Source organism: Papaver somniferum, chromosome 4 (assembly GCF_003573695.1).
Source record: "Papaver somniferum cultivar HN1 chromosome 4, ASM357369v1, whole genome shotgun sequence".
Taxonomy (NCBI): domain Eukaryota; kingdom Viridiplantae; phylum Streptophyta; class Magnoliopsida; order Ranunculales; family Papaveraceae; genus Papaver; species Papaver somniferum.
Genome location: NC_039361.1, coordinates 154,826,941 through 154,842,330, shown reverse-complemented (window position 1 = coordinate 154,842,330; position 15,390 = coordinate 154,826,941). Strand labels below are relative to the sequence as shown.

General features: G+C 35.1%; 1 protein-coding gene and 1 pseudogene across 3 annotated transcripts; both read right to left on the bottom strand.

Moving 5' to 3' along the window:
- Positions 1-5,202: 5,202 nt before the first annotated feature.
- On the bottom strand, positions 5,203-11,630 carry LOC113271647 (3-oxoacyl-[acyl-carrier-protein] reductase FabG-like). Of its 3 annotated transcripts, none has more exons than XM_026521543.1 (6): positions 11,281-11,630; positions 10,971-11,179; positions 8,590-8,819; positions 7,116-8,221; positions 6,826-7,023; positions 5,203-5,485 (listed from the first exon to the last, which is right to left on the bottom strand). In XM_026521543.1, the coding sequence occupies exons 1-4, from the start codon at positions 11,370-11,372 to the stop codon at positions 7,943-7,945; spliced, it is 810 nt and encodes a 269-aa protein (XP_026377328.1). In that variant the 5' UTR covers positions 11,373-11,630; the 3' UTR covers positions 5,203-5,485; positions 6,826-7,023; positions 7,116-7,942. The 3 variants fall into 3 exon arrangements, with proteins under 3 accessions (XP_026377328.1, XP_026377329.1, XP_026377327.1); XM_026521544.1 differs by lacking the exon at positions 5,203-5,485 and having other exon boundaries at positions 6,596-7,023; positions 7,116-7,811; positions 8,036-8,221; XM_026521542.1 differs by lacking the exon at positions 5,203-5,485 and having other exon boundaries at positions 6,596-7,023.
- Positions 10,583-10,714, bottom strand: LOC113276840 (annotated as a pseudogene).
- Positions 11,631-15,390: the final 3,760 nt, after the last annotated feature.

Here is a 15,390-nt window from a genome sequence, read left to right as displayed (position 1 = left end):
AAATATACATCTTCATAATATGCAACAAATAATGAAGTAAGCATTTCTCCTAATAAGTTTTAGCACTGATCAAGGTCTTATGCAATATGGCTCTCATTATGAATCATTTTTTCTTCCACTCACTGATTCGTAGAAGTAGACAACCAGAACTACTTTTTTCCTGAAGAGTATTCAGTGGTTGCGCTTGCCCAAGGTAATATCACATATAATCACAAGTTCCAAATCAGCCCATGTAGATTAATTATGGAAAGCTGGATGTTACAGTTCTCAAGATCGTAGAAAAATATTGTCGATTAGTAATGCCTTTGTCTATTAATACAGGAAGGCCTACGGAATACCGAGTGACATGGACCTAGCGGATAATGATATCCATATTTCATTCTACTACAACAGAGAAACTATCCAGAGGTAGGACAACTTAAAGATACATAATTTAAGCTAATATGCTATATTTGAAACGTGCACATATGAGATTTCAATATCATCATAAGGGATTTCGTATTGCAGGTAGGAAGAACAACAAATTTTATCACCTGGGTGAAGAAATACATACACACTTACCTTCACTTATTACATTCTTTGCAGTTCCACATACGGAAGTACCGCTCATCTATAAGTGGGATTGACTAACCTCACGAAAAAATTGGAGTTGGACTGGAACAAAAACAAGATGTTAGCCCCAAAATAAACAATAGCTTATTCTTTATAGAAGTCCAGAGATGGAAAGGAGCTTTCCTGGAAACTATCCATCTACATTTCCACCATTATTTTTCAGTATATCATTGGTGATTGAGTTGTAAAACTGGGATTCATATTGTTAGTGAATGACTTCGAAAAGGAGAATCATTGTTATATCTTTTGTGGATAATAGGGATGGATGTCTGTAATGATTTCAGTAATTTCGGAAAGTAAATATACTGAATCCAAAGTATAAACTTGGGGCATATGAACTGAGATATCCCTATTATTATTGACAGTAGATAGTCATATGAGCCCGTCGTCATATGTTAGCCTGCTCAAACCTATGTAATTATCAACCTGAATAAACACGTGGCACTAACATGAATGAACACATGGCATACATTGAAGGAATTGTGACATGGTGATCCTCATCATCATATATCTCACATGCTACATTTGGGTACCACTGCAACTCATACCAAACGGGACTTAACATATATCGTTTAGATTAATGATAAGTATGCGTTTGAGTTCCAATGTGGAATAAATAATACAACTTTTGGGAAAGTTTTTGGATCCTTCCACCGGCTAAGCTTCGGTCATATAATCGCAAGTATAAGATTGTCAAATTCTTTTGTACACCAGAGATTCACACTGTGGGAAGATAACTAGAGTCTAGAAAATTAAATAGACCCTTCGGAGTAAATTCATAAATTCATGAAAAAGCCTTGGAATAATTAAATTAATAATTTCAAATTTCTATACATCACAGAGTATAGTAAATTAAGCAAAGGAGGGTGAGTAGGATCTCAATTACATCCTCTGCCAGAAACATCTGGGAACAAATGAAGACTGGCGGTCATTTGTACAATTATAATATTATTTTTATTTATTTTTCGAAGATTACAAATACAATGTTGTAATTAGCACAAGCAATTAGTTCATAATAATAAGGCACTTAACAAATAGCAAGATCGAATCCCGGGCCGTTACGACACGGGTCATATTCTAGTCTATAATACAAAACAAAATGGGTTTCTGAGCTTGGACGAACGGATAACATTTTAAGAGACAAACAAGTGATCCGACCATCCCACCCAAAGACATTTAGCGGCTTTGGTGTTTGTAACCTCTTTCATTTATGGAGATATTACTAACCCTCTTAATTAGTTCCTCATCAGTTTAAGAAATAATGCGCCATTAAGAAAATAAACCGAAAAAATAAATGTTACAACAATGTTTCAACCATAAATAATAATTTCGTTTTTTGACCCATTTCCTTAAAAACCAAATTAGCCACCCTTTTTATTATACTCATTGTGTAAAGGAAAAAATAGGAATTATAATTTTCAGTTACTTATTGTACAAATGCAACAATGAGTTATATATATCTAAAAAAAATGACTCACCAAACTAAATAATCTTACACCATAGTCCTGATTTTAATTTTAGTAATCGAATGAGCCTATTTTCATCATCCTGCAAAAAAAAAAAGCAAAAAACATTAGAGTCATTTATCCAAAGAACAAAGAACTTTAAAATCATTTTCTAGCATCCATAATAAATTTATTTTTGAATGAGACATTTAACCAATCAAAAGATGAATCCCGTTTTCATCCGTACGAACTTTAGCATTTTTGGAAACATTTGAGCATTCTTAATCAAGATCACGATTATTTTTTTGTCTGATTTTAATGCCATGAATAATTTAATCAAAATCTGCAACACAAACAAAAAGAAGCTAAACTAACTAAAAAAAAAAGAGAGCAAAAAATCCATATCAAGCAATTGAAAAATAGAGATAACACATATACATGTAAATAAACTAAATGGTGTAACGAACCGTCACCAAAATTCACGCCATTCACATTCGATATAAATTGATTCCAAGAAAACGAAAAATGAAACTTATGAGCTTCCATGCCACTATTCTGTTGATAATGGGATATGGAATATAGTTATTTCTTTAGCTTTGGGAGCACATCTTCTGATGGAAACGTTAATGTCTTCTGATGGAGTCAATTTTTTTTTGGTAATCCACAACACAAACAAAAATAAAAGAATCTCAAAATAGAAAAGTTACAAAAGAATTCAATCATAATTTTTCCTAAAATTTAGGCCATGCACCTATGCAGTCCCAAAAAGCTGCGATGAAGTCGAGCAGTATCTCGATGCACTATATGTTGGGACACATGAAGTAGCATGGTGTTTATCCCAACACAAATGAATACCACCGAGTACCAATCTTTGGGGATCAGAAAAAAAATCATTAGTTAATGACAAAATAAAACGGATTTTTATAAAAAAATATTATTTTAAGTCGAACGAATCGTGAGAATGATTAAACTATTATTTAAACGTGACCGACTTTATAATTATTCAGATTAAATTTTTTTCATGTTTATAAGTTTGTATGCGTCGAATTAAGCCTTATAGTTATAACTAAAAAATTTGTTTCATGCCGTGCCGTTACGGCAAGGATTATTTCTAGTTATATACAAAATTGGATGGGAGTCTAGCTGAGCTCCAACACCCTTTTGAATAGCCACTATTCTATAAAAAAGAAATCTACTAGAACCACAATTCACATCATTATTAGCTAAACAATTTTCCAGCCTCTTCAGAAACATTATAGTGTCCTCACAAAGCTCGTCCAAGGTTGAAAAAACCAGAATACCAAAACCATAAACATGAGACACACACTTATCCAGATATTTGTTCCGCTTACGCTGAATCACATAAGAAATGGCTTGTCCAGGAGTAAAAGACTTGACACCATCACTTGTAAAAGGTGAAACACCAGTAAAGTCTAGGCAAGCTTGACCACTTTACCATGGGTAAAGCTAACAGATAATCCTGAGCATGTTTAACCATGTTACACTGCCATAAAATTGAGCATGTTTATTTATTTATTCTTTTTAAAAGGAATTCTTTCTTTAGAGTTTTTTTTTTCTTCGAAAACACCATAAAAAAAGTTTAAAGCTAATATATATATATAAAACAAAAGACAAAAAACATTAAATATGAAAAGTAAAAAAATAAAATATAATAATATACATCTACAATTTAGTCATTACAAAAAATGCATGGATAAAGAGTTTTTAATTCTACTTTAAAATCGCCCTATTTTTCTTTTTATTCAATATCCACAATTAATTCCCACATCCAATGACGGCATGGGGGTGGCTTGGGGATGTTCCAGCCACCCCCAAATCTCTAAAAATCAGTTAAAATGAGTTTTCTTGGAAAAAATGAAATAATAACCCCTAGAAATTTTGAAAGTTAGCCCATAGTATATTCTTTGCCAACCTAAATTTTGAAAAATGATTCTTTACAGACCGTGAAAGTAGAAACCCCCAGACTCAGTTTTTTTGGTGTGTCCCGGTAGGCCCCGAGAAGGACATTAGGGGACGGTATTTTGTGAGAGAATTTGCGGGCGGTTTTTTCTGGGTTTTTTTTCGTTGTTTATTAATACTTGGTGAATTTTGAATCATGCTTCTTCTGTCGCCGCCCACAACCCCCAATTATGGCTTCTTTTGCAGCAGCTTTCTACCAATTTAGTGCAGCTGCAACATACTCCATTGAGAAACGTAAATGTTCCACACTCGTTCTTTCATAAAAAGGAAAAATGAAGTGGGTTTTCGACATGAAACTGAATCTCACCTCTCAAATTACTTTTAGAATAGCTCTTACGAACCTACGATATCCTTGACACCTCTCCAAGGAATAAATCAGTATGCTTAGTGCGAGTTAATGAAATGCTTCATTAGACGAATAGAGCTAAATTGTTCTTAAAAAAAGAACACCCAAGTTTAGGGTAGTAGACTTGAGAGAGAGCACCACCACCTTCTTGGCAGATTTTGAATGACTGTATAAATCATTGGTTTAGCTAATAAGATTGGTGTAAAGGAATAAAATTTGATATTATTTTTTATCTTTTTAGGATTTACATTTTTTATCTTTTTAGATGGAGTATAAATCATGCAAGATGAGTTCGTCAACTGCATCCACAAGTTTAGATAAGTCACGCATGCAGCACAAAATTGGAAGCAAGTGTTTTGGTTTTCTTTCTCAATCCTCCTCAGCTCCATTCATTATATATTTCCATAGAGATAAACTTGATTTGTAAGCACGCACTAACACTTCAGATTGCGAGATGCATCAGATAGAGCTACAATCAAGCGATTATATAAGGTATGTCGTGTTTTTATAACTTAAATATCTGAAGTTTCATTCGAGACTCTAAACTATATATATATGCCATCGGAACTGATGTTTATTAATTTTCAGATCCCAGTATTCAAGAAACAGTCTTCCAGAAATACTATGAAACATTGGGGGAAACTAAAAAGTATAATGCACTTTCCTTCCCCAACCACTTTACAGGTCACGAAGGACCTGAATAGGTTTTGGATTGACGCAGAGAACGGCAGCAACAAAGAATTTTGGGTTCCCAGAGAGCAAAATAACTTGTCCAAGACATATATTAACTGGATCATTGAGATTTAATTCGACAGCGAGTAAAGCAAAAGCCGCCCACAAGCAGTGATTACTATGAAAGAGCAGAAACAGGTTCATTACGTATAATGGAATGAGAAATATTATATTACGAAATGGTCAAGTTCATGTTATAAAAACTTTCAAACTCTCCACTGACCATCATCATTCATTTACTATGCTAGAAAGCATAGTATTTCTCATTCTTTTACCAACAGCTTTTAAGAGAAACCAGGCTGCCAGGGAATTAACTTTACCGACTTCATGAACTCACTTTCAGCTAAGCTTAGACAATCTTGTATCTCCCCTGTTCCCAAATACAAATAAAATACGTAGAAGCTGTAATATTCAAATAATATGCTGCCTGTTAAATATGAGAAATTAGAAGAGACATGGACACAAGGACTCATCTCGATACAGAACAACACGTATTGCAATTGCTCCTTTTTTTTTTTCAACCCATGTCAAACGAGAACAACTAATATGTCTAATGCAATACTAGTCACAGACATGGGCAGTCAAAATTCTGTCATTAATTCGGCATATGTTTTAATTTTAGTTCTTGCAGAGGATTCCACTAGACAAAGATTGGATTCCACTATGCTGTCTATAATCTTATTGGCAATACAACCGCTTAGCTCTCTTATGTGCAAGATGCTGAAAGGCAATTCTTGTTCCTCTTAAACAGATCAGTAATCAGTTTGTTTGTTTCTCCAATTGAAGTTGTACTAGATAAGGGTAATAAACCATCATATATTGCCAAATAAGGGTCTTGACATGTGAATCCTAAAAAGACACAGATGCTCCGCGTTAAAACTAGATATTCCTATAAGTGAAGTACTAAACTATGAAGCGTGCACACTTACATTGAAATTAAATTAGTTATCGATACACTAAAGATAAGCAGAAGTCATGCAGAGTCTACCCATTAAGAGAATTATGGCTGCGACTTAAAAAGAAATACTCTACTGTATGCGGCCATAAACTAACATTAATTGATTTCGCACTTTCACTACTATGAATTCTGTTCTTCAGACATTTCCTGAAATCTATATGCACTGTAGCAGGAAGGAGGTAGCTCAATGAGGTGGAACAGAAGACTCTCCCTCCAATCCCATTTCTCTCGGACAATAACAAACTCATCAATGTCAGGTAACTTGTTTATAACCACCTCAATCACACAGATCCGTGATACTACTCCAAGAGGATGCAAAAAGGAGTTTTAACTCCTTAATAGTCATTCTTCTCAAATGCATAAAAACTTCCCCCATGTGAACAAATATGATTAGATAGTGCGTGTATATTTGTTTGAATTTTCGACACTCGAGCTGGTAAACAACTACGACATACCACAACAATAGTCTAAAAATTAGATCCAAAATACAATAAGATACTCAAATGCACTAATCCCAAACACTAAAAGACTAATCATTTTTTACCATTAATAGTACTGAAATCTAGTAACTTACAAACAAGAATTACATATTGATAATGGTCATCAGTAATCGGTTGTTTATTTCCGCAATTGAGATTCTACTAATCCCAATCATTAAATTACTAATCATTTTGTAACCTTCACTTAAAGAACAGTACAGTATTGGAAAAAGTAAAACACAAACAAAAATCACAATGGATAATGGTAATTACCTTGATAGCTATGACAATTCACAAGAGTATCCAAATTCCCCCAAATCTTACAAGCTTTTTCCACGCCATTATCAAAATCCTCTTCTTCACCTTTTTCCATATCCACACCAATCTGAGTTTCCACACCCTCCTTCATCAATCCATTTTATCTTCTTTACCATAGTTTGTACACACTTTTCATTCCCCATCAAAACTAACCTAAATCAATAAAAAAAAACAGCACAAATCTTATTAACCCTAAAACCCCACAAATAAAAAACCAAACTTAATCGATAGAATCATCATCAGACCTGCAACCACGTTTCACCAAATGAAGAGCGGTGTTTTCAGAAATCTCATTCCCATTTGTAGTAAACAAGATTTTCTTCCCTTGATTCTCCATTACAAGTTAATGAATGAACAAATGGAAGAGAATCTGAATTGGAAGCTGAAACTGGAGAATATGCGTATGAATGGAATTTAAAATGATTTTAGTCTGTCGTTATAGTGTTAATCTGAAGAGAATCTAAGGGAAGAAGGAGAAACGTGTAATGGATTCTAGCGAGAGAGAAAAGTAACAGAAAATGTGTGTAGAAGAAGAGTTTTGGTAAATGATGTCAGTCACGGCGCGTGGGGACTCATGAAGCACAACGCTGGAGTGTCTGCAGGCTCTGCCCTTGTTTGTATTTGTATTTGTATTTGCATTGTTTGAACTTTGAACTTGAAGACTTTTAAGTCATGTATGTAATAAGTCTTGCAAGTTATGACATCCTATGTTTTTCTCTTGCAATCGTTCTACACAAAATGTGAACTCATTTTACAGGTGAAGGGGTTTTCTCTTTTGCTGCTTTCAGTTTCTTCTAGAACTCATTCTTCTTTAGTTTCTGCTTTGTGCTGCTGCTCTGGTTAGGGCCGTGTTGCCCTTTTTCAAGTTGTAGTCGCTCGCCGACGGCTTGTGTGCATCTTAATACATCAATTCATTCACATAAAGTAGTTCCGTCTCCTAACTAAACAGACCGTAAATTAGTACAGAAACTGCATCTTTTAGTTCTGTTACTGACACTTCACTTTGTTAACAGAGAATTAGACTACAGACTGAAAAGCCATCAAAAAGTAGTATAACCTATTATCATATTAATCACATAAAGGATCGCATACGAGGCCTTACAAGAGACTGGGCACCGTCAACGTATATAGTGGTTCCAGTCATGTAACGAGCATCATCGCTTACCAAATATATGACTGTTGATGCGATGTCATTCTTCACGTCGAGCCATCTGTGCAGTGGTGTAACCTCGTTCACCGACTTCTCTGCCTTTTCCTTACCCACAGATAATATGTACTCATCTTGTAAGTGCAGTCCTCGTGCAATTGCGTTTACCCTGATCCGATGTTTCCCGATATCTATAGCACAAGTCTTGAGGATGTAATGCTGAATAATTAGTGCTGATTCTAAGTTCCAGCAGAGAGCAAAATAACTTGTCTAAGACATATATTAACTGGATGAAAACCAATGGTAACCTCACAAGCAGCGGTTACTATCAAATAGCAGAATCAGGTTCATAATCGTATACTGGAACACGACTGACAGAACTCTTACAATGAGATATACTATAATGCAAAATGGTCAAATCAATGTCATAAAAGGGTTCGCACTTTCCACTGACCATCATTCATCTACTATCCTTAGAAAGCATAATGCATGAGCATGACATGTGTAAAATTACGAAAACAGTAACCTTGACAGGAGAAGTTAAAAAAATGTGACTGGGAAATATAACATACCCTGACTAACTGCTGAACTCCAGCCAAACATGATCCATATGCAGCAGAACCTGGATAGAGCCCTCTCTCTGAGCCCATGAATGAGGTCAGAAAGATGACCGATCCTCCTGATTTAGCATCACGCATCCTTTTACCAACAGCTTTTAAGAGAAACCAGGCTGCCATGAAATTAACTTTCACGATCTTCATAAACTCACTTTCACCTAAGCTTAGACAATCTTGTATCTTCCCTGTTCCGAAATACAAATAAAATCCGCATAAGTTGTAGCATTCAAATAATAATGTTGCGTGTTAAAAATGAGAAATTAGAAGAGACATGGACACAGGGACTCATCTAGTTACAGAAAAAGACGTATTGCAAGTGATCCTTTTTCTTCTTTTTTTCAATTCAGCTCAAACGAAAATATATAAAATTTCCAATTCAACACGAATCACAGATATGGACAGTGAAAATTCTGCCATTAATTCGGCATATGCATTCAATTTTAGCTCTTGCAAAGGATTCCACTAGACAAAGATTGGATTATACTACATTGCCTATTATTTTATTGGTATATAACCACTTAGCTCCCTTATGTGCAAGATGCTAAAAGGCAATTCTTCTTCCTCTTAAACAGATCAGTAATCAGTTGCTTATTTCTCCAATTGAAGTTCTATTAGTAAAATAAGCCATCATATATTAGCAATTAAGGGACTTGGCATGTGAATCCTAAAAAGATACCTATGCTCCACTTTAAAACTAGATAGTACTAATATGTATTACTATAAATGAAATACTAACATACGGTGCGTGCATGCTCACGTTAAAATTATATTAGTCATCGATCCACTAAAAATAAGCAGAAGTCATTCAGAGTCTACCCATCAAAAGAACTATGGCTGCCAATTAAAAAGAAAAACTACTATGAATTCTGTTCTTCGACATTTCCTGAAATTCGTACGCACTATAGTGGGAGGGAGGTAACTCAATGAGGTGGAACAAAGACTCTCCCTCCATTCCTATTTTTCTCTCGGACAATAACAAACTCATCAGTGTCAGGAAACTTGTCTATAAGCATCTCAATCATACAGATTCATAATACTACTTCAGGGGGATGCAAAAGGGAGCTTTAACTCCTTAATAGTTATTCTTCTCAAATGCATAAAATGATAAAAACTTCCCATGTGAACATTCGTCTACAAATTACCACATACCACAACATTTGTGCGGGTATATCGACACTTGAACAACTACCACATACTACAACATTAGTCTAAAATTTAGATTAATAAGATACTCAATTTTCTTACACAATCATAAAGCACTAATCCCAATTACTAAAAAACTAATCATTTTTTACCATTACCTAGGAAAATACAACAGTACAGAAATCAAGTAAAATTACAAACAAGAATTACATAATGATTATCAGTAATCAGCTGTTTATTTCTCCAATTGAAATTCTGCTGTAAAAATAAACCATCAATATACCATGATTTCTTCTTTCTCTTTAACAGTTCAGTGTTCAGTTGTTTATGTCTCCAGTCGAAGTTCTATTAGTCAAACAAACCATCATATACTACCAAATTGAGGGCTTTACCATGTAAATCCTAAACTAGATATAACTAATATTTTACAAATAAAAAAACTAACATACAGCGCGTCAACACTTGCGTTATATTAGTCTTCAAGCCACTAAACATAAGCAAAAGTAATTCGCAGTACCTATTCACAAGAATAATTCTATTGTGCACCCGGCCATATACTAATATTAAATGATAACGCATTTTCACTTCTATGAACTCTATTCTTAAATGTTTCCTGAAATTCCCTATAGATCATAGTGGGAGGGAGGGAGCACAACGAGGTAGAACAGACAACTCTCCGTTGATTCCTATTTCTATCAGATGATCAGGAAGCTTGTTTATAAACACCTCAAATCATACAGATGCACAATAGTAACTCCGGGGCTGCAAAATGAACTTTAGCAAGACAGCTTCTACTAATCCTAATAGTTTGTTTACTCATTTGTTTTTCCGCCCCAGGCAACCTAAGGCTGAAGAGGGGTTTTGGAAATAGTTTTCGACCAGCAATTGACACGCCTCAGTTATTACCTCACTAGCTGCGTCGTCGCGGCGCATGAATAAGTTATTATAAGATAATCAACTTCCTGACACTATAATTGTCAAACAACTAGTGACATTCTACACAACATTAGTCCACAAATAAGATCCAAAACACAATAAAATACTAAATACTCAAAATTCCACAACATTAATAAAGCACTAATCCCAATCACTAAAAAAACTAATCATTTTTAACCTTACCTTAAAAAACACTACAGTACTGAAATCAAGTAAAAACACAATCAAAAATCACATATGGATAATGCTTTAATTACCTTCATAGCTGTAACAATTCACAAGAGCATCCAAATTCCCCCAAATCTTATAAGCTTTTTCCACACCATTATCAAAATCCTCTTCTTTACCCTGTTCCATATCCACACCAACAACACCAATCTGAGTTTGCAGACCCTCCTCCTTCATTAATCCATTTATCTTCTCTACCATAGTTTGTACACACTTTTCATTTCCCATCAAAACTAACCTAAATCAATCAATCAAAAAACATCACAAATCTTATTAACCCTAAAACCCCACAAATAAAAAACCAAACTTTACCAAAATTAATCGATAGAATCATCAAACCTGCAACCACGTTTCACCAAATGAAGAGCTATGTTTTCAGAAATCTCATCCCCATTTGTAGTTAACAAGATTTTCTTCCCTTGATTCTCCATTACAAGTTAATGAACGAAAGAATGAATGAATGGGTTGGGAGATGAGAAATTGTTGTTACAATATTTATTTATACTCGACGAGAATCTGTAAATTGTAAGGAAATGGAAGTGGAAACTGAGAATATGCACATGAATGAAATAAAAATAAAAATGTATTGATATTTTTGTTTGTCGTTATAGTGTTAATCTGAAGAGAATCTAAGGAAAGAAGGAAGGAAAAATGCGTAATGGATTCTAGTGAGAGAAGAAGGAACAGAGAATGTGTGTAGAAGAAGAGTTACATTAAATGATGATGTCAGTCATGGCGTGTGGGGACTCATAAAGCTTGATCATGTGGGACTAAACAGTGCCAGAGTGTTAATAGTTTAGTATCTGCACTTTGCCTGCCACATCAAGTAGTATCTTTCTTTCTTTAGCTAAGTTAGTTGATGCTAGTCTAACCGAGTAAGAGTGGGTAGGTTTATTAATAATACTAGTATTTGTCTTTGCATTGTTTGAAGTTACTTTGAAGTCATGCAAGTCTTGCGAGTTGTGATATACATATGTTTTTCTCTTGAGTAGGAAAGTCGGATGGAATATGAATATTTTTTTGTTTTGCAAAATGAATACAATCCCATATACCAAATACGTGGTGGTAAGCTTTCGTTTTGGCTAAGTTCATATTTACTAGTGACAAAAGTCATATTAGTTTCAATTATTTGAAAATCGCTTTGACGAAAAATAGTTTGTGAACAACAACTATATAATTGTTAGAGCACTGCTCAATCGAACTCGCATGCGTTTCTATCTCAAACATGTTTGTCAATATTAGTGATCAAAATTATAAGTCTTGATTTCTAGTCTACTATAGCTAAGTCTCGGACTAGGATAGAAAGTGTAGTTGAGCTCAAGAACTCCATGGCGATCTTCATACAAGACGAAGAACTACTCAAGGAACTTGGTGAACTTCATCGACTAAAAGGTATGTGGAGACTTGAACTTATCTATCACTCAAAATTCTATTTACTCTATCTCCTATCTTGAGACAAAAATCGTGTTGCTATATAGACTTTGATTATACACATTTGCTATTTCGAGCCAAGTTTATCTCGCCTATCTATTTCTCGAAATATGTGTTGGTAAGCTTTCGCTTTGGCCAAGTTCATCTTTACCTAGTGACGAAAGTCATGTTAAGTTTCAATCACTTGAAAATGGCTTTGACGAAAAATGGTTTGTGAATAAAAACTATATAACGTCCTCTAAGAATGTTTCAATGATTGAAATGAGAGCTTAGAATATATAACCATTGTTGGATATAAGCATTGTGTGGTAACACATATATGTATAAGTCCTTATTCCTTGAACCAAAATATGCATACTTTGCTGATCAGGAAAACCGGAACAGAGTCCGCAAACCCAGTCCGCAAACTGTCGGAGGTTCTCGTCCCGAGAAAATTTGCTGGAGTTTGTGAATTGTTTACAAACTTATTCCGGGTACTTAAATCCGCGAACTCAGTCCGCGTACTTAAGTTGGTTATTTCTAAAAATGATTATTCGTGAACTTATACTTATATAAACTAAGGAATGCAAGTTTGCAAACCGTGGCTATAAAGTTCATGAATCGATTCGAGTGAATCAAATCTTTTTTGCTTCGATTGTGTCTTGTATACTTCTATAAGATCTAAGCAATTGAACAACTCTCTAACTAGTTCATTTGAGTCATTTGAACTAGTTATGGTGAAGAAGATATGGTTGATATGAAAGTGCTCATATGGCTAACCATTTGGTTAACTATTGTTGAACCAACGAATGTACATGTTTGGGTACGGTTACACAAACCTAAAATCGTGCATTTCATTTGTGTGTAACAAGCTAAGTTTTCGATCTAACGGTTGAAAGATATTAGCTTGAATCTAATCAGGTTTTCATCTAACGATGAATATTGAATGCTTTATTACTAAGCTAACATTGATTGCAAACCCTGATTTGAAAGACTATATAAGGGAGAACTCTAGCAACTAGGAAACCTAATCCCCACACCTCCTGTGTGATACTAGTTGTATTAGCTAGAGTCGATTCTCCTTTAACCTTAGGATTCTTCGAGACCCTGTAGGTTAACGACTTGAAGACTTCATTGGGATTGTGAATCCAGACCGATACTACTTTCTTGTAGTTGTGTGATATGATCTTGCTGATTCTATCGTGTTGAGTATAATCGCAACGATTGGCTTGAGATTGATATCTCGCTAGGCAAGATATAAAAGTAATCACAAAAATCTTTGTCTCATCGTTTGTGATTCCACAATATCTTCTTTCGCCGCATCGATTAAGATTATTGTGAGGTGATTGATAATAGTGAGCTGTGCTTCGGGAATATAAGTCTGGTTTATCAATTGGTTCATGTTCACCTTGATTTATCAAAAGACGGAACAAAACTCGTAGGTATTTCTGTCGGAGACAGATTTATCTATTACCGTAGACTTTTTTGTGTGATACAAATTTTTTTATTAAAGTCTTCGACTTTGGGTCGTAGCAACTCTTAGTTGTAGGTGAGATCAGCTAAGGGAATCAAGTGCGTAGTATCCTGCTGGGATAAGAGACTTAGGAGCATAACTGTACCTTGGATCAGTATGAGATTGATTGGGGTTCAACTATAGTCCAGACCGAAGTTAATTTGTAGTAGGCTAGTGTCTGTAGCGGCTTAATACAGTGTGTATTCAATCTGGACTAGGTCCCGGGGTTTTTTTGCATTTTCGGTTTCCTCGTTAACAAAACTTCTGGTGTCTGTGTTATTTCTTTTCCGCATTATATTTATTTATATAATTGAAATATCACAAGTTGTGCGTTTGAATCAATCAATTAGAATATCCAACCTTTGGTTGTTGATTTACATTGATTGATACTTGAACATTTGTCTTTGGTACCGTTCAAGTGATTTCTCTTGTATTCAATTAGACTCGCAGATTTCTATTTTCTTGAGTAAGTATTGAATCGAGAAACAGAGATATAACTCTTTGATATATGATAGACGCATTTATGTGTCTAATATGATCCCAATTTTATATACTCTTAGTGCTCGATTTCGTATTTATTATGGATTTTTATGTCTTTATAGGTGTTTATGGAGAAATACACTTGTGCGGAGAAATTCGGCTCGAAAAGTTGATAAAGGCACCCGGAGGACACCTGCTATACGGACCCTTGATTTTGGATAAGGGTTGACTCATTTCCAGGAAGCTGCTAAAGGGAGAATAGCACAAGATAGGGGGAGGTCACTTTCCTTCCAAAATTCAAAAGAAGAAAATTGGCGGGAAAACTAGCTTTCACGCCTGGCAGTTTAGGATTCGGATTTTTGAGGAGTTTTATGGAGATTAAATCACTGGAAATTCTTGGGATGGACTTGCTAGAGGATAATAGGTCATATGCAAGTGATTTGGTCGATCGAATTGGGCTGCATAAGCCGTGAAAGCAAAACAGAGGAGATGGACATGTATATCGCGTTTCAGAGATTGCGTGAGAATTTGACGCCAGTATTTGTACGTATCAGGTCTAGTTTGAGTCCTAGCTGGAGTATGACGCGTTTAGGGAGTTTGGGAAGAGCACGGACTCAACAGAAGCCGCACACAGAGAAATTCCCGTAACTTGCTGCCAAAGAAAAAAAGAGATAAACCAAAAGAATTCGGGGAGATTTGATTCACCTGTTGGCTATAAATATCATTTATTCGAGCCCAGGAAGATATTAGAAACCCTAGGGAGAAGTTTAGAGCCTCATAAAAGTGTAAACAATCAACATCCAGGAACCTCTTCTGCTGCTGCTGCCACCATTGAAGACCTTCAAGAACACGAAGAACAGACACTTAAAGTCAGTCGTTCTTCAACTGTATCAACGACAGTGGTTTCACGGTCTTAGAAAACGGAGACAGAAGCAGTTTCTTTGTATCGTTTATTTGTGACACTTTCTGTGAGTCTTAAACTTCCTGTTTTAGTACTTCTTCATCTTTTAATCAACTTTTTGGCTATAATCATGTATCTTGAGCAA